Source organism: Scyliorhinus canicula, chromosome 16 (assembly GCF_902713615.1).
Source record: "Scyliorhinus canicula chromosome 16, sScyCan1.1, whole genome shotgun sequence".
Taxonomy (NCBI): Eukaryota; Metazoa; Chordata; class Chondrichthyes; order Carcharhiniformes; family Scyliorhinidae; genus Scyliorhinus; species Scyliorhinus canicula.
The window spans coordinates 122357450-122383054 of NC_052161.1; the positions used below are offsets into that span (position 1 = coordinate 122357450).

At 48.9% G+C, this 25605-nt stretch overlaps 1 protein-coding gene across 1 annotated transcript in view; it reads right to left on the reverse strand.

Annotated features, from left to right (window-relative positions):
* Positions 1-19544, reverse strand: part of LOC119951054 (taste receptor type 1 member 3-like) — a 30046-nt gene extending 10502 nt beyond the window's left edge. The window contains exons 1-4 of the mRNA XM_038774090.1: positions 19454-19544; positions 14614-14914; positions 4660-5472; positions 1929-2132 (exon numbers count right to left, since the gene is read on the reverse strand). Of these exons, the coding sequence (XP_038630018.1) occupies positions 1929-2132; positions 4660-5472; positions 14614-14914; positions 19454-19536 (1401 nt within the window). The 5' untranslated portion in view covers positions 19537-19544. The remainder of the gene's footprint in view (positions 1-1928; positions 2133-4659; positions 5473-14613; positions 14915-19453) is intronic.
* Between the last annotated feature and the right edge of the window lie 6061 nt (positions 19545-25605).

Consider the following 25605-nt stretch of genomic DNA (forward strand, 5'->3'; position numbering starts at 1 on the left):
TGCTCATTCTACCCCTGTCTGCGTGGGTCTCACCCCCACAACCCAAAGACATGCAGGGTATGTAGATTGGCCATGCTAAATTGCCCCTTAATTGAAAAATGAAACAAACAGCAATAAACACATCTGAACAGCGCTATACCATCCATCATCTTATGGTCTGGCCGAACGGGCAGTTCACACATTCAAAACCAGGGTGAAGAGACAGCCTGCTAGCTCCCTGGATACAAAATTGGCCCAGTTCTTCCGTGATTATAGAACCACAGTGCACATGACGACGGGAGTCATGCCAGCGGATCGTTAATGGGACAATGGTGTGCACCAGACCCAGCCTGCTGTTTCCCGACTTGAGGTGGGGTGGTCAAAGCAGGAGACCCAAAAAGGAACTACAATACCAAAAGACCTGAAATGACCTTCAGAACAGGAGATGCCATCTATGTACAGAACTTTGGGAACAGCTCCCAAAGGATCCCAGGAGTCGTGCTAGAAAAGACTGGTCCAGTTTCTTACAAAGTCAAAGTCCAAGGGAAGGCCGTGAAAAAACACTTGGACCACCTGAGAAGCAGGGAGCCCACTCCAGTGGAGACAATTTCACAAGACATAGGAGCAGAATTAGGCCACTCGGCCCATCAAGTCTGGTCCGCCATTCAATCACGGCTGATATTTTGTATTTGAGCAGAGACAATGTCCTTTATGTCCATTGCGGCCAGGTCCAGAAAGGGGAGTCAACCTATGGGGGGCCTGAGGGTTTATCCACCTGATAATGAAGATTCAGCACTGCTGCCTCACGACGCTGAGGACCCGGGTCACTGTCTGTGTGGAGTTTGCACATTCTCCCATGTCTGCGTGGGTCTCACCCCACAACCAATGATGTACAGGGCAGGTGGATTGGCCACGCTACATTGCTCCTTAATTGGAAAATTTAAAAAAGATAATGAAGATTTGGAGTCCGATATGGAGATTGAGTAGATTAATCCTCTGTCTGAGGTCAGCACTGAAGAGGAGCCTCGGTCTGTGGCCCTTTGACACTTGTGGTGAATGTATTCACCATAATATAAGTTATCTGTGGAGTACTGTAATATGATCCCCTCTCCAGGTAGTGTACTGGAACCCTGGTGGGCTCTGCCTCTGGCTCCGCCCCCTGGACGGTATATAGACCAGCCGCCTGTGGGCGGCGCTCAGTTGTTACAGCGATCTCAGGCAGGCAAGTTCTTGTGTAATAATGCCTAGGTTCTCTCGCTCTCATCATCTAGCAGTGAATTGATGGGACATCAACGCTCAACAAGGAAGCGACGATCCCGAGTCCGCTTCACCCCGCCCCAATCCGGCTCCACCTGCTGCTGACTTGAAGCCTTGTGCCAAGTGACGAAAGCGGGGAAACACCACAGGAGTGAAGGGGAGGGATATGATAACCTTCATGAGGACCACAGGGGAAATCGCTGATTGATCTCCCAGTGGGCTTCGTAGAATACAAATTCCCATGGTGAGCAAGGCCCCAGCTGGGCCTCGTTAGTGTGACCTTTAAATGTAGCTCCCAGCCCAACCGGTAGTTCCCAATAGTCCTAGGGTGGGATGTTTGGTTTGTGTCCCATGGCAGCAGCTTTATTTTCAGTTTAAAATAAACCAGTTAGGTCTTTCATTCCCTGCCTCCTGGAATTATTCCAGTGAGCTGGACAGAGTTCTGACAAGGGAGTTAAGGGTTTTATTGGACAGGTGGTAAAGTGGGGGACAGGCAGAAAAATGAAGTACCACAATCAAATCGTTTGTGATATTTTTGAATGACAGAGTAGGAGAGTTTGGTGGTAAGGCGTGAAGGCCTAAGAAAGATCCCCAGAGGTTCGGCCTACATGTCTGACTGCACCGCTAACAATGATGAAGCAAATAGAGTGAGGAAACGGATACTGTTTCATTAAACTGTTGCCCTAACTTACTGTATTGTCAACTGTTTTCCACTGAATCTGTGAGGTGTGAATGGTCAAGTGATCTTGGTAGTTGCCGATCACTGGTAGTTTGAGCTGCCCTGCATGCTGGATCCAGGTTATAATGTCGTAACCTCGCTGTGAGTTTCCTGCAGCGTCGTAGTAAATGGTGGTGTTATTGATGGTGAAATTAACTTGCTTCAACTCTTCCAGCAGCTGTTTAAAAAAAAGTCAAGGATTGATCATTGCAGGATTTGTTGGCCTAGAAATTCCATCACTGCTGTAAACAGGCACACTGGACTAGACCAATAGTGCTGACTCAGTTCACACATAATGTTCATGTTGCCCACTGATATATGGCAGTGGGTGCATCACTGGCCCTACTGTACACACTTCCCTATTAGCTTGGAAGATGCGGAAGTTGCTAATCGCTTGAAACACGGGCTCTACATAGCTGAATATGCAGACCATTATCTCCAAGGCTTTTGTACATTTTGGATGAGAGTACTCCAGATTCATCACAGCAATAAATAGGTGACCCTACATATTCAGCTGTGTGGGAATTGGAGGGAATGGAGGGCTGCAAGAAGGATGCAATCCAGCCCTGGCTGCTTTATAGTGGGATTTGATAAGAGAACCTCACCTCACCCTTCACTCTTTGACCTTTGCACTGAACATTTGAACTATCCCTACATTTCTTCATTCTCTGACAAATTAAATGCAAGCAATTTGTTTACTCTTCAGAAGATCTTCTTTTATATCTTCTTTTGTGGATATTTCTCAAACATCCCATCCAAGACCTGAAATTCCCTTATTAATATGTAGGCACCTTTGTTTGACAGCAGCACGCCACAAAGTCCCTTGATCTCACCTGTCACAGACTTCCTCACTTCCGAATCCCTCTCCCCATTAACGACTCGCGAACAAGCTTTCCTTCAGTGTTCACCAGAGGTCTCCAGCTGCCTGAACTACCCAATTGGCCAGATCATGCTTTTGATCATGGATTTTCTGAAGCAGTGCGTGCCCATCTGCAGCAAGACCTGGACAACATTCAGGCTTGGGCTGAGAAGTGGCAAGTAACATTCCCACCACACAAATGTCAGGCAATGACCATCTTCAACAAGAACAAATCTGCCATCTCCTTCAAAATCCTCTGCTATCAACATCCGGGGGGGGGTTTGCAACCATTGACCATAAACTGAACTGGACCAGCCACATAAATTCTGTGGTTATGAGAACAGGGCAGAGGCTGGGAGTTCTGTGGAAAGAACTCACATCCTGGCTCGCCAAAGTCTGTTCACCATTACAAGACACAACTAAGGAATGTGAGGGAATATTCTGCACTTGCCTGAATGAGTGCAGCCCCAACAACACTCAAGAAACTCAATACCATCCAGGGCAAAGCAGCCTGCTTGACTGGCACCCCACCTACCACCTTCAACATCTTCTCCCTTTACTACCAGTACACAGTGACAACACTATGCACCAACTTACACTATGTACCATCTTACACGATGCACTTCAGCAACTCACCAGTACTCTTTCAACAACACCTTCCAAACCCACCCAGAACAAGGGCATATGTCTGGGAATGTGCAATTTCCCCTCTAAGCCACACACCATCTTGACTTGGAAATATATCACTGTTCCTTCACCGTGGCAGTGTCAAAATCCTGGAACTCCCTCCCTAACCGCACTGTGAGTGCACCTACACCACATAGATAGTTCTAGAAGGCAGCTCACCACTACCTTCTCGAGGACAATTAGAGGTGGGCAATAAATGCTGGCCTAGCCAGCAAAGCCCCACATCCCATAAACGAATGTAAAAAAAAGCAGTTCTGTGTAAGCAGTTGACAGTACCTGGATGGAGATCAAACACTGGAGTTAAAATAAGCATATTTCAGTTATCTTCCTAAAGGCAGCTCCGACCAACAGCACCACAATCTCCACCACAGGTAGGACAAGGAGGTGAATCCTAAATCCACCCCAGCCGAAATGTGAGTGAACCCTATGTTATTGGCACTAATCTAACCCAGGTGAACTAACTGGCTGTCTAAGGAGTCCAAGTTGCTGTGACACATGCATTTTTACATCTGGAGCTATGAATAGTGATGGTAAAGGCTCCAGTTTTCTTCCCATTACATGGCTAACAGGAATCTCTCCCAGTCTTACCACCTGCTATTAGCGTAGGTTGGAAAAATTTGCAGATTGATATTGTTTGGCCATATTATGAATGCAGCTTCCTTGGGCATCACGTCCTGGGGTAGGACTTGAACCTGGATCATCTGGTTCTGAGGCAGGGATGCTACCCACCTGCCATAAAAACTCTACTTTTAAAACACTATGAGCCTCAAACTTAGGCCAGCCAGTTCCCTGCCCTGTTCAACTCCAGTGGCCTGAAACCACCCAAACTAGCTACTGAGTGTCTTCTCCCCACACCCTGTCGTGACACATGTGAAATTAGTTTGGCCAATCTCAACTCACTTTCTAGTGGGCCTGGGCTGAAGATTGGAACATATAACTGACCATGTTAACCAACAACAATCTGGTTAGAGGTTGTGGTCATTATTTAGGAGCCATGTGGTGAGGGTGTGGTGACTGTGGAGGAACCTGGTGGTTAGGCCCTGTAGATAGCTGTTGCATACATTAGAAACTGTAAACACATTTTAAAATTATAATTTCAGGTTGCCATGACTGTCTGGGGACTTGGACTCTGAGCACAAATAGTAAGACTTTCCTATACCTGCCAATTGTACCAGTTGGCTGTACTTTGGCATCTTCCATTGGAGCACTTGAGCATGGCATGGAGAGCATATGCAATGCTGTACACTGCTGCATATACACTGAACGTGGTCCGTCTCACTGGCTGATCCAACACCACAGACAGATTGTCGGGGCCCAGATGCTGAAAGTCCCTGAGCAGCTGACCAGAAGATTCTGTGGGGTATGGCCAAAAAGGAAAGAGCTGATTGTCACCATGTTCTGCACTGATGCGCCATTCCCTTGTGTCCCTGATATTAGTAAGATGGTTTAAAACGTAATCCACGAAACCTGGCATGCTCCCACTGTTAACGAGTGTACCAAGCACAGTGCCAATGCGTTCAATATCTGGTGTGTGACTAATAGTGGCTGCCTCGACCCAGGCCTCGCTTCCAATCCAGACCTTCCCAGTGATGTTCACCTTAACCACCTGTTTCAATAATTCTTGAGCGGGTCCCTCACTGGAGAAGAGGACGATAACATCGACATTCATCTGCCTGATTTGGCCCGTAATTTCAGAGATTTTTTGCTTAGTGCTGGGTAAGCTGAGGTACGTGGGAATCATCTGAATGTAGCTTATACAGATACCTTGGAGCGAAGCATATTGCTGAACCAATTCTATACCCTGCCGCCCATACTCATCATCACTCCCGATTCCAGCGATCCAGTTCCAGTTGAACTTTCTGATGATGGAGACAATGGCCTTGGCTTGGTTTCGATCGCTTGGCGTTGACCTCAGAAACGATGGGTAACTCTTCTTGTTGCTCAGTTGATCACTTGAGGCCCCAAAACTAATCTAAAAAGTGATGAGAATCCATGATTATATAAACACGTTACTGACTCTCCATCCCAACCTGTCCCTTCTTCCCACCCCCTCTCTGTCCAATGTGGCCTCAGCCGCTCTGAATTTGATACAAAAGCAAAATATTGAATACCGGAAATCCGAAATCGAAACAGAAAATGCTGCAAATAATCAGATCTGGCAACATCTGTGGAGACAGAAACAGATCTGAAACAAACTCTCTTTCTCTACAGATGCTTCCAGACCTGCTGAATATTTCTAGCGCTTTCTGTTTTTAATATCTGAACTTGGCTCTCTCATTTATTTTAAGATCCAGCTTACATCTCCTCTTTCTGCATTGTGGCACTTCTGATGCCAAGATTCATTGCTTCCTTTACTCTAGCGCATCCTTTCTCAACACTGTGGAGCCTCTCATTTCCTTCAGTCTGCCACATCAATGCAGGATTTTAAGACTCAGACTTGTGTCAGCTAATCTCTCCTTCCCGATTCTCATCTCCTACACTTTCAACTCTTGGATTTATCTTGCATTCTAGACTTCCGTTAACACCTTAGGCAGGATTCTCTGTCAGCCGACGGCAAAATTGGGAAATAAAATTGGGCAGAGAATAGCTTCCGATGCCAAAATCACGGCAGGCTCTGGTTCAGCGCCAAAGCGCGATTCTCCGTCACCCCGAAAATGGTGTAAATGCGGCGCGTGGAGTTTAAATGCCATTTGCATCTCATTAGTGGGCCTTCCCGCGATTCTCCGCCTCCGATGCGCCAAGTTCCTAACGGTGCGGTCCACGTGTGCTGTCAAAAATACTGAACCTGGCGTGGTGGCTGCTGAGAGAGAGAGAGAGAGGAAGTAGGACATGGAGAGGAGCGACCTAGGGCTGCCGATCCAGACACTGGCATGATGGCTGGGGTGGGGGGGGGGGTCCTGCCACGGCCAGGGGAGGTGGGGGGAATAGGCCGAGTAGCCAAGATGACCCCCCGCAGGTCTGGGGCGGTGCCCAGGCACCGACTGCCATTATGGTGGCCACCTTGCTGCACACACACTGACCACCCACCTTGGCCCATGGTCCTGCATCGAGACACCAGCCGAATGGGTGATCTCCCGGCCCAAACTCCCCACCCAACCGGCCGCCACCCATTGGCCGCACCCACGACAGCCCTCAATGAGGGCAGTGCCAGCCAACGGCATCCCTGGCATTGGGACCACCATGTAGCCCATCAAAGCTGGTTAGGCATGGGAGTATGCACCATGTTAACATGGCCTTTCACTCCCTGCAGACAATGGATTTTGGAATTCGACCAGAAATGGTGGTCGCCGCAGCTCTGCGAGATGCCCTGCGGCTTTATGAGTGGGAGCCGCTCAAAGAGGAGGTGGAATCTGCAGCATCAATATATGCCGCAGAGGGGCAGATGGCAGCCGCCCAGGCTGGAGAGCCGGTCGCCCAATAGACCGAGGGGGAGGAGGTGCCAAGGAGGCACCGCACGAGGCCTCATGTGTGCCAGCATCACCTGACATTCGAGGACCAGCCGAACCGGGCATTCCATCGAAGACTCCGGCTGAGCAGAGAGACAGCGTGACACATCTGCCAGATGATGGCATTTCGGCAACCCAGAGGAATAGCGGAGGATGCCCAAAGCTGGTGTCTGTCAAGGTGACGGTTGCCCTGAACATCAATGCAACATGGTCCTCCCAGGCACCGAGTGGGCAGCTGTCTGGGATCTCACAGATGTTGGTGCACAGATGCATCCGTGCTATCATGGAGGGCCTATATACCCAGGCAGATCAATACATCCACCAGGATGTCTGGGCAGCCGGGTAGGCAGACATCGCCGGGATGTCCAGGGGGCGATCGACGGGATGCATGTCACCCTACAGGCCGCTGTACGCAACCCGAAAGGGTACCACTCAATGAACGTTCAGCTGGTCTGTGACCATCAGCTGTGCATCATGCACGTCTGTCACCGATATCCGGGCACATCTTCATTCTGGCACACCTGGCGATTCCTGACACGTTCGAGAGCCCCACCCCCCCCCCGGCTGAGAGGTTGGCTCCTGGATGGCGGGTTACCTGTTGCGGCCGTGGTTGATGGATACCTATCCAGAGACCACAGACCAATGCGGAGACCCACTACAACAACGGCCAGACAGTGACCAGGAATCTGATCGAGCGGTGCTTCGGCCTCCTGAAGATGTAGTTCAGGTGCCTGGACCATTCTGGAGGGGCCCTCCAGTATGATTCTGAGAGGATCGCCCACATCGTGGTGGCCTGCTGCATCCTTCACAACATTGCGCAGCAGAGGGGCAACTTGCTGAAGGAGGGGGAATGAGGAGCAGGGCAGGCATCGTCTGACAAGAAGTGAAGGGGTGTATGGGCAGGGCATGGTGTCCAGGCAGGCATGGGGGGGCCGCACAACATGTCTGCCAGGGCCAATGCGCAAGGGACGCTATGATTGGCTCCAGGTTCACCGACTAGCGCCAGGGGGGATTGGCCAGGGGCACGGAAACCATAGTCCAACCCCACACCCCCTCACTTCCCACTCTGCCTGCACCTCTTCTGTGATACATACATGCAGCACTATGGGGTGGGGTCCCTTAGGTTGGTAGTAACAGCGGGTCTGGTTCATGGGATGGAGGATGATGACAACCCGCTCTGCGATGAGCCCTGGTGCTCCGCAACGTATAACAACACCTGTCTCTTGCCCAGGGTTGCACTATCCACCTGGGTGATCCCTGCATGAGGGCTGGGCATTCCATCACAAGTGCTGCCCTGTTCTGCCCACTGCCCACCAGATGCGCCAGCGACAGTAGGTGTGGAGGAGGTAGTCCGAGATGCTGTGGTGTTCTGGCACCTTCCCTGCGGGAGTTACCAGCACGGGCCCGATCACCACCTCCTCCCTCGGTGTGCTCGATGGCCCCAGGGCTACTCAATGGGATGGGGAGCGAGCGGAGCCATCCCCTGAGACTCCCCCACCACCTGCTGCTGCCAATCCTGGAGGCCCGCTCTGGTCTCGACCAGGGTCTGCATGCTCGCAGCCATGGAGTACAGGGAGTGCACCATTTCTGTCTGGGACTGCGTCACATCACGCTGCATCTGTGCTGCCACCCTCTGGGTCTGTATCACATCAGTCAGTGACTACGCCATCTCCCTCTGGGACTGGGCCTCCTCGCTCTGTGTCTGCACCTTGCCAGCCAGCGTCTGGGCAATGCTGCCGACGTTCCGAGCCATGGCCTGCTATGACTGGGCCACGCTGAGGAGAGCCGCTGAAATGTCCAGGTGGCTTTGGGACATGGTTGCCTGTGAGAGGACAGCTCTGTCCTGGGCCTCGACCAGCGCCTGACAGAAATGCCCAGGCCTTGGACATGCTGATCCATAGCCGAAACCATCGTATCCAATGCCTCCATCACGGCCGCCACCCAGGTGGTGTTGGCCTGAGTGGCACGCATGGTCAGCACCACCTTCAGCTGCTGCTTGTGGTTGGACTCCTCCACCTGCGCCAGCTGGTGCTGGATGCTCGCCGACATCCCTCATGTATTCCCTGGCACTCTGACTGCATCTGCACTGTGGTTGGGACTGGATGTTCCAGAATCCTGGGACCCGTCTGGATGGCAGCTAATCCCTGGGGTCGGCCTGCCCTCTGACCGTCCGGCCCCTCGGCTGCTACTACCTCCACCGACTGTACTGGATCAGCTGTGTGGTACGCACCAGATAGTGTCCCAGCAGCCTCTTCACTAAAGTGCCCAACTGAGGTGCGTGTCTCTGGGATGGTGGAGGGTGTTGAAGACGGCTGTGACGGAAATTCACTGTCAACCTCCGACCGAGCTCCGGGGTGTCCGGAGTCTCGGGTCAAGGGCTGGTGTCTGAGCTGCTCTCAGTGTCACTGCTCGGCTCACTGGGGGGGGCTCCGGCTCTGGCACTGGTTGGGGGCGGAGGCCGCCTGGTGGACGCGGCACATCTCCGGCAGGTCATGCAAGACACAAGACAACATGCATGATTAGACGGGGGTTGGGGTTGGTGGTGGAGGGTATAATAATCTTTCTTATCACAAGTAGGTTTACATTAACACTGCAATGAAGTTACTGTGAAAATCCCCTAATCGCTCCTTCCAGCGCCTGTTCGGTTACACAGAGGGAGAAGTCAGAATGTCCAATTTACCTATCAGCACATCTTTCGGGACTTGTGGGAGGAAACCGGAGCACCCGGAGGAAACCCACGCAGACACGGGGAGAACGTGCAGACTCCGCAGAGACAACGACCCAAGCCAGGGTGAGGCAAAATCTTCCCTCATAACTCTTTCCATTCTCGGGGGCATGGTGGCACAGTGGTTAGCACTGCTGCCTCACGCCGCCGAGGACCCAGGTTCGATCATGGCCCCAGGTCACTGTCCATGTGGAGTTTGCACATTCTCTTCATGTCTGCACAGGATCCACCCCCACAACCCAGAAAGATGTGCAGGTTAGGTAGATTGGCCATGCTAAATTGCCCTTTATCAGAACAAAATAATTGGGTACTCTAAATGTATTTAAAAAATAACTCTTTTCATTCTCCTCGCCTGCAGCCCTGAATATGCGCTCCTCCAATGCCCACACACACACATTTGTACTTTTCACCAAGGGAATCTGGACAGTAGTCAGAATTAGGAACCCTTGCTGAATTCCACTCTCTCGACCTCAGGGGTCAGAGGACAGAGATCAGGAGCAGCAGCATTTGGATTTCCTTTCTCCTTAACTCAAGGATCACTGGATGTTGATCAGGAGCAGGAATCCTGGCTGATTTCCCCCCTCTCTAATCGAGGGATCAATGGACATTGATCAGGAGCAGGAACCCTGGCTGATTTCCCCCCTCTCTAATCGAGGGATCAATGGATGTTGATCAGGAGCAGGAACCCTGGCTGATTTCCCCTCTCTCTAATCGAGGGATCAATGGACATTGATCAGGAGCAGGAACCCTGGCTGATTTTCCCCCTCTCGAATCGAGGGATCAATGGATGTTGATCAGGAGCAGGAACCCTGGCTGATTTTCCCTCTCTCTAATCGAGGGATCAATGGACATTGATCAGGAGCGGAACCCTGGCTGATTTCCCCCCTCTCGAATCGAGGGATCAATGGATGTTGATCAGGAGCAGGGACCCTGGCTGATTTCCCCCCTCTCTAATCGAGGGATTAATGGATGTTGAACAGGAGCAGGAACCCTGGCTGAATTCCCCTCTGTCTAATTGAGGGATCACTGGACGTTAATCAGGAGCAGGAAGCCTGGCTGATTTCCCCCCCTCTCTAATCGAGGGATTAATGGATGTTGATCAGGAGCAGGAATTCCGGATTGAGGTTAACTGTTGCCCTGACTGTCACTCAGCTGGGAAAGGGAGGATGAGGAGGAACAAAGAAACAGGGAGGTGGGGTGGAAGGCAGAGGTGATTGAATGACGAAGATAATGAGAATGAAGGGCAGCACGGTGGTGCAGTGGGTTAACATTGCTGCCTCACGGTGCCGAGGTCCCAGGTTCAATCCCGGCTCTGGGTCACTGTCCATGTGGAGTTTGCACATTCTGCCCGTGTTTGTTTCGGTTTTGCCCCCACAACCCAAAGATATGCAGGGTAGGTGAATTGGCCACGCTAAATTGCCCCTTAATTGGGAAAAAAAAAATTAGGTACTCTAAATTTTAATAAAAAGGAATGATAATAAAGGCAAAAAAAAAATCATGGGTGCGATTGAGCGATCCATTATCCTGGCGTGGATCCAGGCGTAATGGGTAAATCGCACACAAGCCCCAAATGGGCTGGTACTGCCAGGTAAAGGGGGATTCCCGGGGGCCTCCCCAAGGTTGGGAGGGGAGTATGGGGAGGTCAAAAGACTAGGGGGGACCTGAAAAGGGGAGGGGGCGAGAGAAAGATCAGGGCTGCCGGACAAAATGGTGCCCTGATCTGCGAGGAGCCTTTAAAGCTTGCCAACAGGCAAACCCTCGAAGTACGGCTTCGGTGGGGAGAAACTCCCCAAGGCCCAAAAAACGGCAAAGTGCCGTTGTACAGCGGGATGTTTGTCGGCGCTGCAGTTGCCGAAAAGCACCTCGCTAAACCTGTATCCCATAAGAAATAGGAACAGTAGAACATTTGGCCCATCAATCCGAGAGATTGTAATGGGACAAGTAAAGAACAAAAGATGGGTTTAGAGGCAAACAAGAAAGTGGAACAACTGCCGTCAAAAAAAGAATAAGGGCAAAGGTCATGATCTGGAATTGTTGAATTCAAATTGAGCCCTGAAAGCTGGAACGTACCCAGTCAAAATGCTGGTTTCGGTTCCTCAATCTAATGTTGAAATGGTTGAGGTTGAAGACAGAAAAGTCAGAGTGGAAATGAAGCAGAGAATTAAAACAATAGGCAGCCCAAAGCTTATGATCATGCTTGCGGACTGAGTGGAGGTTATGGCAAGTGACCAGCCAGTCTGTGTTTGGTCTGTCCACTGAAGAGGAGACTGCATTGTGAGCCTCAAACTCTGTGTGCTAAATTGCAAGGAAAAGTTTAAACTGCAAAGAGTGTTTGGGGTCTTGGACAGTGAGGAGGGTGAAGCTAAATACACAGGTGTTACATCACCTGTTCTTCCATGTGAAGCTTCCCTGGAAACAGAAGGTGCTGTGAGGGTGACTTGGCAGTGGACTATGGAGTGATGGAGTCATGGAGAGAATGGTCCCTCTGGTAGTCTGAAAGGAAGAGAAAGGGAAGATATGTTTGGTGGTGGCACCTTGCTCGATCTGGCAGAAATGGTGGAGGATGAAGTTGAGGTGGAAGGTGAGGACAAGACAAACACCATTGTGTTTTTTGGAAGGGGGAATGGGTGAGAGTAGAAGTGCAGGAAATGGTGCAGACATAGTCGAGGGCCCTGTTAACCACAGGGGTGGGAGAATCACAGAATTGTTATGGTGCAGAAGGAGGCCATTTGGCCCATTGGTCTGCACTGGCTCTCCAAGTAAGCATGACTTTGTGCCATTCCCTACCTTTTCCCCATATCCCTGCATATTGTTCTTATTCAAATAATCGTCTCATGCCCTTTTGAACGTTCCTGATCCATTTATGAGCAGGAACAGTTTTTCCCTTTGTACTCTGTACAGCCCCATCATGATTTTGAACATCTCTATCAATCTCCTTTAACCACTTTCTCTCCAAAGAGAACAACCTCCCCAATCTATCCTCATCCATGGAACTATTCTTGTAAACCTCTTCTGCAGCACGTTCACATCCTCCCTATCGTTTGGAACCCAGATCTGTATACAATACTACAGATGAGATCTGACTAGTGTCTTGTATATGTTCAGCATAACCTGCTTGCTCTTGTACTAATGCCCTTATTAATAAAGTCCAGAATACCATATGCTTTATTAAATGCTCTCTCCACCTGTCCTACCACCTCCAATGATCTATGCACATATATGTCCAAGTCTCTCTGTTCCTGCGCCACCTTAAGAATTTTACTCCTTATTGCCTCTGTATGTTCTTCCTACCAAAATGCATTATAGAACATAAAGTGCAGAAGGAGGTCATTCAGCCAATCGTGTCTGCACCAACCCACTTAAGCCCTCAATTCCACCCTATCCCCATAACCCAATAACCCCTCCTAACCTTTTTGGTCACTAAGGGCAATTTAGCATGGCCAATTCACCTAACCTGCATGTCTTTGGACTGTGGGAGGAAACCGGAGCACCCGGAGGAAACCCACGCAGGCACGAGGAGAACGTGCAGACTCTGCACAGACAGTGACCCAGCAGGGAATTGAACCTGGGAGCATGGCGCTGTGAATGCACAGTGGTATCCAGTTGTGCTACCGGGCTGCTCGGTACCTTACACTTCTCCACCTATCTGCCCCCTCCACCAACTTGTCTATGTCCTTGTCTACACTGTCCTCTTCCCAGTTTACAATACTTCCAAGTTTTGTATCATCCACAAACTTTGGAATTGTTCCCTGCACACCAAGATCGAGATCATTAGTATATATCAGGAAAAATAAAGGTTCCAATAAAGGTACCCCTGGGGTACACCACTACAAACCTTCCTCCAGCCCGAAAAATAGCAATTTATGTTACTCTCTGCTTCCAATTATTCCGCTAATTTTCTATCTGTGTTGCCGCTGTCCCTTTTATTCCATGAGCTATAACTTTTCTCACAAGCCTATCGTGTGGCACTGCATCAAAGCCCCTTGAAAATCCATTTTAAACACATCAGCAGCATTATCCACATTGACCCTTTCTGTTACATCAAAAAAATCCCAGCAAGTTAGTTAAACACGGTTTCCCTTTTGGAAATCCATGCTGGCTCTTCCTGATCAATCCACATTTTTCCATGTGACTACCAATTCTACCCTGAATAACTGTTTCTAGAAGCTAGATGTTAAAATGACTGGTCTGTAATTGCTGAGACTATCCTGACAAGCTTTTTTGAGCAAGGGCACAGAACATTTGCAATTCTCCAATCCACTGACGCCTCCCCCGAGCCCAGAGAAGACTGGAAGATTATGGCCAACGCCCTGTAATTTCCGCAGTTGAGAACAAAGGACAACATATCTGAAGCACTGGTTTGGAAACTTGCATCCTCAGAACAGATGTGACAGAGGTGGGAAACTGAAGCTGAATGTGAGTCAAGGTAGCTGTATGAGTCAGTGGGCCAACACTAAATATTGGTTCATAATCTAGCTCCAGAAATGAAGACTGAGTAGTCAAGGAATGGAAGAGTCAGAGATGGACCATGAGGATAGGATAGAAATTTAAAACAAAGTTGATTAAGGTTTCCAGTTCAGGGTGAGAGCAGGAAATGGCACCGATACAGTTATCAATGTAATGGTAAATTGGTGAGGGAGGGGCAATGAATAGGTCTGGAATAAAGAATCTTCCATATGTAAGCCTGGTACCTATATGGCTAGCATAATACAGAGGGATGTATATTTGTCTTTGAGTGGGAATGCAACTGGGTGATAGCGAATCCACTATCCACCAGCGGGTTTTCTGTTGACTTCAATGGCGTGCAGCAAAACTTGCTGCTGATTCAACATCACCTATTTTCTGCTATCTCCCAGGATGAATTTCTACCCTGGAGACTGTAACTCCTAGTTGTCACAATGTGAAAGTGGTTCATGTAGCACACCATGAAAGCACAACTTACTTGTGGAATTAAAAATAAGCTGTATAGTTTGGCTGTGACTATCGCCTGTTCCGATGTCAAGGGTCCCATCAGAGCTATTACGCGGTTCCTGTACTTTGTGTAATTGCAGAGTACGTCAATCCCATTATTTTTGTCTTTCGATAAGAATAGAAGGCTTTGTAGGAGGGAGATCATTGTCTCCAAACAGTCATCGTCGACTTCATAACCCAACTGCACGCCCGGCAGAAGAGACGTGGAGTTGTTTATTTCATCAATTGCAAACATCATCGCCAGAAACATTCCATAACCAAAGTGATAAAAGCTTAAATGGAGACAAACGAGAAATTAGTAGCATACGGATATGAGTCAAGAACAGACAGCTCTTTAAAACCAAAGGCAGAGAGGGAAAAAATAACAAATAGGGAGAGAATAACAAAAAAAAAGACGGCAACTGAGAGTGGGAGGGAATCAAAGAAAAACGGAGAAATAAAGACACTAATGGAGAGCAGAAAGATAGAGAGCAACAGAGGGGGAGAAAAAGAAGAGAAGGCAGAGGAGGAGGGAGAGGGAAAGTAACGGAGAATAAGCAAGAGGGAGTAATAGAAAGGGAGAGATAGACAGTGTGAAAAAGAGGCATACAGGCAAAGATAGAAAGAGGGAGACAGGTGTTGACCTGGAGTGACCCTGACTTGGGGAGACAAGGGGGCAATTTTCACTGAATATTTTAGGCATAAAATCAGCAGCCTTAAGTTTACCTGTATGAGGGCAGCACGGTGGCACAGTGGTTGGCATTGCTGCCTACGGCACTGAGAACCCGGGTTTGAATCCCAGCCCTGGGTCACTGTCTGAGTGGAGTTTGCACATTCTCCCCGTGTTTGCGTGGGTTTCACCCCCACAACCCAAAGATGTGCAGGATAGATGGATTGGCCACACTAAATTACCCCTTAATTGGAAAAAATAATTGGGTATTCTAAATTTAAAAAAACGTTTTCCTGTATTTAGCACAAGATGCCACCTTAGTAAAGGAGTAACCAGCACCGGGATTCTCCAATCCCGCGCCGGGTCGGAGAATCGTCGGGGGTGGGCGTGAGAATCGCACCACGGCGCCCCGAATGCTGATTCTCGGGCGTCTGCGGGATCGCCGCCGCGCTAGTCAGGGGCCGTTGAAAGCCCCCCCGCCAGCGATTCTCTGGGCTTCGACGGGCTGAGTGCCTGCCGAGTTCGGTCGCATCCCGCCGGCGTGGGTTACGTATGGTCCCATCCAGCGAGACCTCGGAATTCTGGCTTCGGGGGGCATCCTGGTGGGGGGGACAAGGGGATCCGACTCCGGTGGGGTCTCTACAATGGCTTGGCATGCGATCGGGGACTATCGATCAGCGGGCGGGCTAGTTCCATGGGATGTCTATGTTCCTCGCTGGGCCCCTGTAGGGCTCCATTATATTGTCCAGGGACCAACGCGGAGACAAGAACCCACACGCATGCGCGGACTCACACCGGCTGTGGTGCTCATGCGTGGACCTGTGCTGGCCGTGGTGCGCCGGCTAGAGCAGTGGACACCACTCCGGCACCGTACTAGCCCCCTGGAAGGGGTGAATATCCGGGCGCTGGCGGCCCGTTGATGCCAGAGTGGCTCGCACCACTTTTGACCCTGGCGTCAGTACTTGGTCGGAGAATCCCGGCCCAGGGATTTGACAGCCTTGGCTCACCCAACTTGATGTCGGAATGAGGCCATTGAATATCGCAATGGTCAAAACACCTCATGATATTTAACAGAGTCTCACAAGTTGTCATGATCTGGATCTCGCCCTCACTGGCCGTGATCCAGATCAGCATACTTAAGCTAATTTAATAGCATTTGCGGGATTCTCCCCAAGGTTGTGGAGGGGGGGGGGGGGGGGGGGGGGAGGACAGGAGATCGGGGCAGCCAGTAGGAAATGACTGAGTGTAGCCACGACGGAAAGAAACTTCCCAAGGCAAAAAAACCCAGCAAAGTGCTGCTGAATAACGGGCTGCTTCTGGGTGCTGCAGCTGCTGAGAAACACTCAGCTAAACAGGCCCAAAACCGGATATAGACTATTTTCTAGTTAAATTGCACCCCAGAAAGAAGATAATTAAACTTATTGCAACTTAACGTGTCAGATAGCACTAATTAAAGAGGTTGCATGGCATTTTGGCGGCTCGGGTAGTGCTTCATAGATTATCATAGAATTTACAGTGGAGAAGGAGGCCATTCGGCCCATCGAGTCTGCACCAGCTCTTGGAAAGAGCACCCTACCCAAGGTCAACACCTCCACCCTATCCCCATAACCCAGTAACCCCACCCAACACTAAGGGCAATTTTGGACACAAAGGGCAATTTATCATGGCCAATCCACCTAACCTGCACATCTTTGGACTGTGGGAGGAAACCGGAGCACCCGGAGGAAACCCACGCACACGCGGGGAGGATGTGCAGACTCCGCACTGACAGTGACCCAAGCCGGAATCGAAACTGGGACCCTGGAGCTGTGAAGCAATTGTGCCATCCACAATGCTACCGTTCTGCCCACTTCAACAGCCATTCTCTCCTAACAGCAACTAGTTACTCGGGAGGAAACCTATGCTTGATGTTAAAGGGATACTCAATGCTTAAAGGGATCTTCACAATTTATGATCACTATTGGAGCTGTGAAGAGGACCTCGCAAACATACAAACATGTTGGGACATTTTGTTCAGGCTTCACCAACACTTTAGCAACACATGGAAACTCACTGATAACTCTACCTAAAAGAATATGTGATGTGCCACTCATGTCACCAAGAGAAGGGGCGTGCTTGATCATTGGTATTTTGCTCGAGATCCATCTTAGTCTCCTCAAAGAATGGAGGAATGCCTGAGGTTAAGCAGTACCCGCTGCTGCAGAGGGTGGGATTGTAACAGGAGGGTATAGTGATGTTTCTCCCCCATGCAGGAACAGGTTATCTCTCCCTCACTAAACCTTCTCCACCAGCACCTACTATGCCACATCCAATCACTCGCATTTGCTCTCGCTCTCGCTCTCTCTTTCTTTCAAGTAGGTGCAAGGAGCCCACATATACTGTTGCATGGAAATTGTGTCTAATCAGCACTTTTGTACCAAACCTTCAGATTTCTGGTTAGCACCTGCAGGCATAGTTAAATCATAATGATCATCAATTAGGCTGAAAATTGCATACTAAATCTGAAAGTTCAAACAGATGTTTCTTATTAACATTAATTTAGCATCTGCTTTTTGCTCTTTGACCAAAATAACCCCCATTAATTCCAGCTGATCAGTGGCAGCCTGACTGACTGTCTGACCCATTGTGCACTACCCCCCGATGAAAGAGATCTTGCATTTATATAGTACGTTTCCTGAAATCAGAACATACCAAATTACTCCACAGCCAATGAAATACTTTAAAAGCAGCTTCATTATTTCAAAATAGGGAATGCAGCAACCAATTTGTACATAGGAAGCTCCCACAAACAGCAACATGCTAAATAATCAGAATATCTTATTTTTTTTAATGGTGTTGGTTGAGGGAGAAATTTTGACCAGGACATCGGGGAACATTTCCCTCCTCTTCTTCAAAATAGTGCCGCGGGATTTTTTACATCTGTCTAAGAGATCAGAGAGGAATTTGGTTTAATATATCATCCGAAAAACATCACCTTTGACACTGCAGCTTTCCCTCAGTCCTCCACTGAGAGTATTAACCAAGATTATGTACTCAATTCACTGGAACAGAGCTTGAACTCATAAACTTGACTTCTAAGGCTGACAGTCCATTGACAGTACTGCCACAGCATTTCCACCAGATTTGGGGCCGATCAGCTGCTGGAAGGGGTGGGACAGTATTGATTCTTGTTATTTGCCATTATTTCTGTGATTTATTATTGGATTGGGATGGATATTGCGATATCAACTCCCTACATGAGTGGGCACTTTTATACTGTGAGTTAGGGATGTCCAACATCTCATTTTTCATCATAATTACAATTGTTTAAATTACAATAAATAATCTTCTTGTGAAGGTGCATAAATGCTTCCCCTACCTTATTCTCCCCTCCAGCTCCTGGCCTAAACACCGACCTCACTGACACTGCCCTGCCGGTCATTGCTGTTGTTGAGCAGCCTGACGTTTATCCTCTTCAAGTGCACCACCTGGCATGGATTCAACCCATAAGATATCTGTTGTGTTTGGAATGGGCGCAGCTCAGATTCACCAGAATGACGCCAGGACTTAAGGGCTTAATTCTTCGGACTGTGGGAGGAAACAGGAGCACCTGGAGGGAATCCATGCAGACACGGGAGAAAGTGCAAACTCCACACAGACAGTCACCCGAGGTCGGAAATGAACCCAGGTCCCTGGAGTTGTGAGGCAGCAGTGTTAACCACCGTGCCACCATGTCACATGCTCATAAAATTATAGCCAGGACATTTAGAAGTGAAATCAGGGGCAGCACGGTGGCCTAGTGGTTAGCACAACCGCCTCACGGCGCTGAGGTCCCAGGTTCGATCCCGGCTCTGGGTCACTGTCCGTGTGGAGTTTGCACATTCTCCCCGTGTCTGCGTGGGTTTCGCCCCCACAACCCAAAAATGTGCAGAGTAGGTGGATTGGCCACGCTAAATTGCCCCTTAATTGGAAAAAATAATTGGGTAATCTAAATTTAAAAAAAATTTTTTTTTTTTTAAATCAAAACAAAAAGAAGTGAAATCAGGAAGGAGTTTTTCATACAAAAGGTAATGGAAGTTGAGAGAGTCAGCAACTATGAGAGAGGGGATCTGAACACTAGTGAGAGTCAACAGCTTCAGGAGAGGAGAGAACTTAAAGACCCATCAGAGTATGGTTTCCTCACCTGTCACATGTCACCTCTTCAGGCTTCAACCGATGCGCGAGCCCCACAGGCACCATATGGAAAGGGAACAGAGCTCCTATCATGTAGTCTCCAGGTAGATTATACAGTACATTGCTTTCATGTAGCCTCGGAGTCTCAGTCACAGAACTCTTTACGAACAATAAAGAGGAAAACAACAGTAAGAGACAGCAAATCATTTCAAACCACAACAAATATCTCCACATTAACGGGATTCTTCTGTGCAAACAGAAACTCATTGATTTTCGTTGTGAACATTTAGTCAGTGTTCTTTTTAATCAAATGATCATGCTGCCTCATTTGAGGGGTATTTGCATTCTTGACATGTGCTGATCAACATCCAAAGCCAAACCGGTAGTGGAACGATATTTCAAGATAAAAATAATCCAAGGTTGGCTTTTTTTAGCCTAGGTCACATGAAGGGAAAGGCTAAATAATGTATGGCCAAATTCCTATCATAGCCCTGCCTTGATAAGAGTGTGGGGACAGGAGAAGACCATCAGGTCCCTTCTGCATTGATTACAGTTTCTACTCATCTCTTCACCATCCCTCAATCCTGCCTTTTTAAAATTTCATTTACAGGATATGGTCACCTTTGGTTAGGCCAGCATTCATTGGTCAACCTATTTGTTCTTGTGAAGGTGCTGGTGAGCTTCTGTCTTGAACCGCTGGAGTTCCTGAGGTGTAGGTACACCCACAGTGCTGTTAGGGAGGGAGTTTGAGCATTTTTACCGGCAACAGTGAAGTGACAGTAATATATTTTCAAGTCAGGATGGTGGGTGACTTGGAGAGGAACTCCCAGGTTGTGATGTTCCCAGGTATTGCTGCTCATGCCCACCCAGATGGAAGTGGTTGTGGTTATGGTAGGTGCTGTCTAAGGAGAGTTCCTGCAGTGCACTTTGTAGATAGTACAAATGACTGCCACTGTTAGTCGGTGGTGGAGGGATTGAATGTTTGTGGAATGGGCAAAATCAAGCAGGCTGCTTTGTCCTGGATGGCGTCAAACTTCTTTAGTGTTGTTTGAGCTGCATTCACCACTCCTAACTTGTGCTTTGTAGGTGATGGACAGGTTTTGCGAATTCAGGAGGTGAGTTCCCAGCCTCTGACCTGCTCTTCCAGACCTTGGGCGGATTCTCTCAGCCCAGGCCGGGCCGGAGAATCGACGGGTCAGGCGTGACTCGCGTGACGCCGCCCCAACGCTGGTCTGCCGATTCTCCGGAGAACAGAGAATCAGCGCCATTAGCGCCGGCGTGGTCGACACGGCGCCGGTAGAGCGCGCCCCCCCCGGGCGATTCTCCGCCAGGGATAGGGCGAGTGGCCGAGCTAAAAATCATCCGAGTCCCGCCGGCACCATCCACGTGTGGTCTTACCCGGCGGGACCTCAGCGTGCATGCATCCGGGGGCGGACTGGTGGTGGGGGGGAAGGGGGGATCTGATCCGGGGGGGGGGGGTGCTCTGCTGTGGCCTGGCCCACGATCGGGGCCTACCGATCGGCCGGCCAGCCTCTCAGGCTGGGGGCCTCATTTGTTCCACGCCGCGGAGAAGGGAGCCGCTGTGCATGCACGCATTGGCGCCGGTCGAACTGCGCATGCGCATACCCGCGGCGCTCACCTGACGCCGGGATCGGCAGCTGGAGCGGCGTGGGTCGCTCCAGTGCCGTGCTGGCCTCCTGTAGGGGGCAGAATCGCTGCTCCCGAGGGCATGTTGACGCCGTTGAGAAATGCAACGGCGTTTACAACGGCGTCAACACTTAGCCTCAGGATCAGAGAATCCCGCCCACAGTGCGCGGGATTCTTCGTCGGCGGGATCCTTTACTTCGCTGGCAGCGCACTCGCACCCGAGAATCTCCCGACAGCACAGGGGTGGCCACAATGGGAAACCCTATTGGCCAGCTGCTGGGACAAAGGATCCCGCTGCCAGAAAACAGGTCTGGCGGGATGGAGAATCCCACCCAGTATTTATATGGCTAGTCCAGTTCAGTTTCTGTTCAATGGTAACCTCAGGGTGTTGATAGTGGGAGCTTCAGCAATGGTAATTCCACTAAATGTCAGGGGATGGTGGTTAGAATCTACCCACCCTCTTTTGCCCTCAACTTCACCTACACATCCCCTTCGCCCCACGCATCATGTTATCCAAAATTTCTCCATCATATAATATCACTAATGGATTATTATATTTCTGTTTCTGGGAGGTAGCTGTGTGCAATTTGGTTGTCGAATTTCCTATAACTGTAATATTTCAAAAAGTACTTCATTGGCCAATTGACTTTAAAACCTTTGGGACATATCCCAGGGTTGTGAACGACAGTATACAAGTTGGGTCATTCATTTGTGTTCCTTCTCTTTGTGTCTAACTCTCTGTTTTAGTCTGTATTGATTTTTTTCACTGCATCTCCCTTGCACACCCTTCCCCCCCTTCCATTAGCAGTGCCAATCCTATGAACATATTGGGTGGAATTTTGAACCCGCATTAGCCATCAGCGAGAACGGCAATGTGGGTGGATAATATGGCGGGAATCGGGAAACGCGATTCTCACCAGCAAGATCACAATTCTGTAGGCCCCTAGCCAGTAATGTAAGAGTCCCCTGACAAGAATGGCAGGGAATCTCATTTTAATACATTATACCACAGGTACACTCGCGGTCCGGTGTTTCTGGAGAGGGAGCATGCGATGTCTACTGGCACCGCCGTGGCCTTCCGTGCTCAATAGTCACTGCAGAGATCCCATTAACACATTTTAGTTTGATGTTTGAAGTTTCATTTGAAATGAAATGAAAATCGCTTATTGTCACAAGTAGGCTTCAAATGAAGTTACTGTGAAAAGCCCCTAGTCACCACATTCCGGCGCCTGTTTGGGGAGGCTGTTACAGGAATTGAACCGTGCTGCTGGCCTGCCAGCATTTGTGATTTGGGTTGTTAAGGCTGCATCTCTTTAAAGGTTTGCCCCTTTTACTTTGCCTCTCAGTTTGTTTGATTTATTTTAATTGGTTTTACACACAATAGTTGGAAGCCTAGCCCAGTTGGGCAACTGCTGCACATCCTTCACCTCCTTGCCCTCTGCACAGGAGCGATCCTGCTCCTTGCTGGAAAGCTCAATGGCTCGTTCCTCAAATGGGCTTGAGGTCCAGCATCACACCAACCGGCTGTGCCCGCTCACACTGGTTCTGCTCAAGTTTGTCCTTCGATGAGACAGATGGGAAGAGTGTAGATGGGCGTCGTGCGATATCGAAGTCTGGCGTGCACGGGAGATGAGTGGGAAGAGGTATTGAGGGGCGAATGAGGGGATTATGTGGGAGGGGGTGGGAGTGGGGGGGGGGGGGCGGCGCATGACACGTGCTGTGGCCCTGTGAGGTGAGTGGGAGTGAGATCACTGTGGAGGTGTGAAGGCTGTGTTAAGGGGTGCAGAGTATGACATGAGGAGGCAGACAGGCTGCATGAAGAAGGTTATTCACCATCTTACAACACTGCAGCCCTGTTCCTCTTTCGGAGTGAAAGGGCACTGACAGCAGCCTCAGCCACCCTGGCGGGTTTGGTCACTTTGCTGGATGAATGTCTACCCGATCATGGTGAGGGGACGACCCACCTCTGCTCTCTCTCTAAAACATGGTGCAGTCTTTCTGGCAGCCACCCCCCACTGACTGGACTTGGAACAAGTGCTGGGGAGACGGTTAAAAGGAGCACCCCACTGATTGCAGAGATCACTTTTCATGGGGCGAGGGTATCAGAAGCAAACCACAATGAGCGCGGTGTGATTCACATGGATGAATATACGCTGAGTTTCCCGCTGTCAGCACGGTCGGATTCTCCCCGGTTTTCTCACTGGAACCAACACTTTGAAAAAATGTGGTAAGAATTTGCCCATTGTGTGGGAAATTTTCAGCTGGATTCTATACCTGGCATGTTGGTGACTGAAGAACAACTGTGAAACAACCCAATAGCATTATCTGCTGCGTTCTTTTATCATTTCTTTTCCTCTTTATTTTGATCCCCAGTGTCTCATTTTATACATTTCCCTGGCTGCAGGATTCTTAAATATATTCTTGTGTCTTTCTGTAAGGACAGCAAGAGAAAACGTTGAATGCAGAGCTGTCCCAGAATCCTGAGCATTACTGAAAGCCCTGTATTAAAAATACGAATGACTGAAAGATGCAATTCATGGCACAATGCATATAAACAGGATGTCCTGAGGTAAAGGGTCATGACCTTTTATGGGAAGTGCTTACCCCGGGTGGGAGAATTGATGTGCTTGAACAGTCCCTTACTCTCAACTATAGGCATCCCATTCGGTTAAAAAAACACTGATGATATGAAGTGCTTTTTCTGACATATAAAAAAGGCTTATGCATGTTTCCATAGTAACAGCTCTTATAAATCCTTTTTGTCAGTGCCCTTGATTTACTCTGAAAGTCTTTGAGATTCAATGGCAACGCAGCCCCCTCCTGTGGTTCCCTGTTGGATTTAATTCTCTCTTTAGTCAGAGCAGCTCAGTGTTGAAGAAATGTTTTAAATGTTCATCTCTTGCCCATGGCAACTAGGCCTTGATTTATAATCACTGGTTTACTTGTCACTTGCTGTTAAATTGTTACTCTAACTTTATACGATAATAATTAATTCTAAATTGAACAAAATAACGTTGGAGCATTGGGTCATTGATTTAATGTGTCAGATCTAAGAGCAAAGCAGAGAATGACATAATAAAAAGAATAAAGGCCAAGGTGTTTGCCAGATTCCTTGCCAGACATCAAACACCGAACAGCCAGATGCGCCCAGTTCCTCAATAATCAATTGTAGGTAAAGTGATGCAGACAGTGAAGCACGGGAGATGGAGGAATAAACAGTGAGGGATTACATAGAGGCTGAGACATAGCCAAGGAATGAAGATCATTGAATTTTACGTTGTAAGAGGCCATTCAGACCATCATGCCTCTGCCAGTTCTTTGAAAGAGTTAACCAATTAGTCCAACTCCCATTTCTTTCCTTATATCTCTGCAAATTTCTCCTTTTCAAGTATGTAACCAATTTTCTTTTGAATCTTGCTGTGTTCAGTGTTTGATGTCTGGCAAGGAATCTACCAAATACCTTGACTTAACCAAACCATGATCTTTATTGAATCACACATGGTAAGGTAGCAATCTATTACAGAACACGACATCATGGGGTTTCTTTGTACTCTTCTGGAACTACACCTGGCACGACTGTTCACCTGTACGTCTTACAACCATCTCCTACAACCATCTGGTGATGGTCAGATGTGCCCCACTTATATTGGAGTCCCTTGTTACATGACCACTGTCTTGAGACCACATGGTGTGTCTGCACCACCACCTACTGGTTGGAGGTCGCACACAATCCATCTATAATACTGCTTACAGGCATAACACCACAAATGTTATTATTGAATCTGCTTCCACCACGCTTTTGGGTGGTACATTTGCAAACCAACAGTATCAGAACTTCTTTGTGCTGCAAAAATTCTGTGATTCTGTCTTGGAGAAAACAAGGCTAAGAGGAGATTTGATAGAAGTATTCAAAATCATGAAGGGTCTAAGGGCAGCACAGTGGGTTAGCGCATCTGCCTCACGCGCCGAGGTCCCAAGTTTGATCCTGGCTCTGGGTCACTGTCCGTGTGGAGTTTGCACATTCTCCCCTTGTTTGCGTGGGTTTCGCCCCCACAACCCAAAGATGTGCAGGCTAGGTGGATTGGCCACGCTAAATTGCCCCTTTAATTGGGAAAAAACTAATCTGTTCCCACTCATGAAAGGATGAAGAATAAGAAGGCATGGATTCAAAGTGATTTGTAAAAGAAGCAAAAATGACATGAAAAAACCTTTTTCACAATGTAAGTGGTTAAGGTCGGAATGTTAAGATAACGGACCAGACCCCAACGTAAGGGCAGCATGGTGGCACAGTGGTTAGCACTGCTGCCTTACAGCTCCAGGGACCCGGGTTCAATTCCGGCCTTCGGTGACTGTGTGGAGTTTGCATTTTCCCCCTGTATCTCTGTGGGTTTCCTCCGGGTGCTCCGGTTTCCTCCCACAGTCCAAAGGTGTTGTTAGGTGGACTGGCTAAGCTAAATTGACCCATTAATATTATAAAGGAGTTTGCAAGTATAGATGGGGAGAAATTGTTTCCAT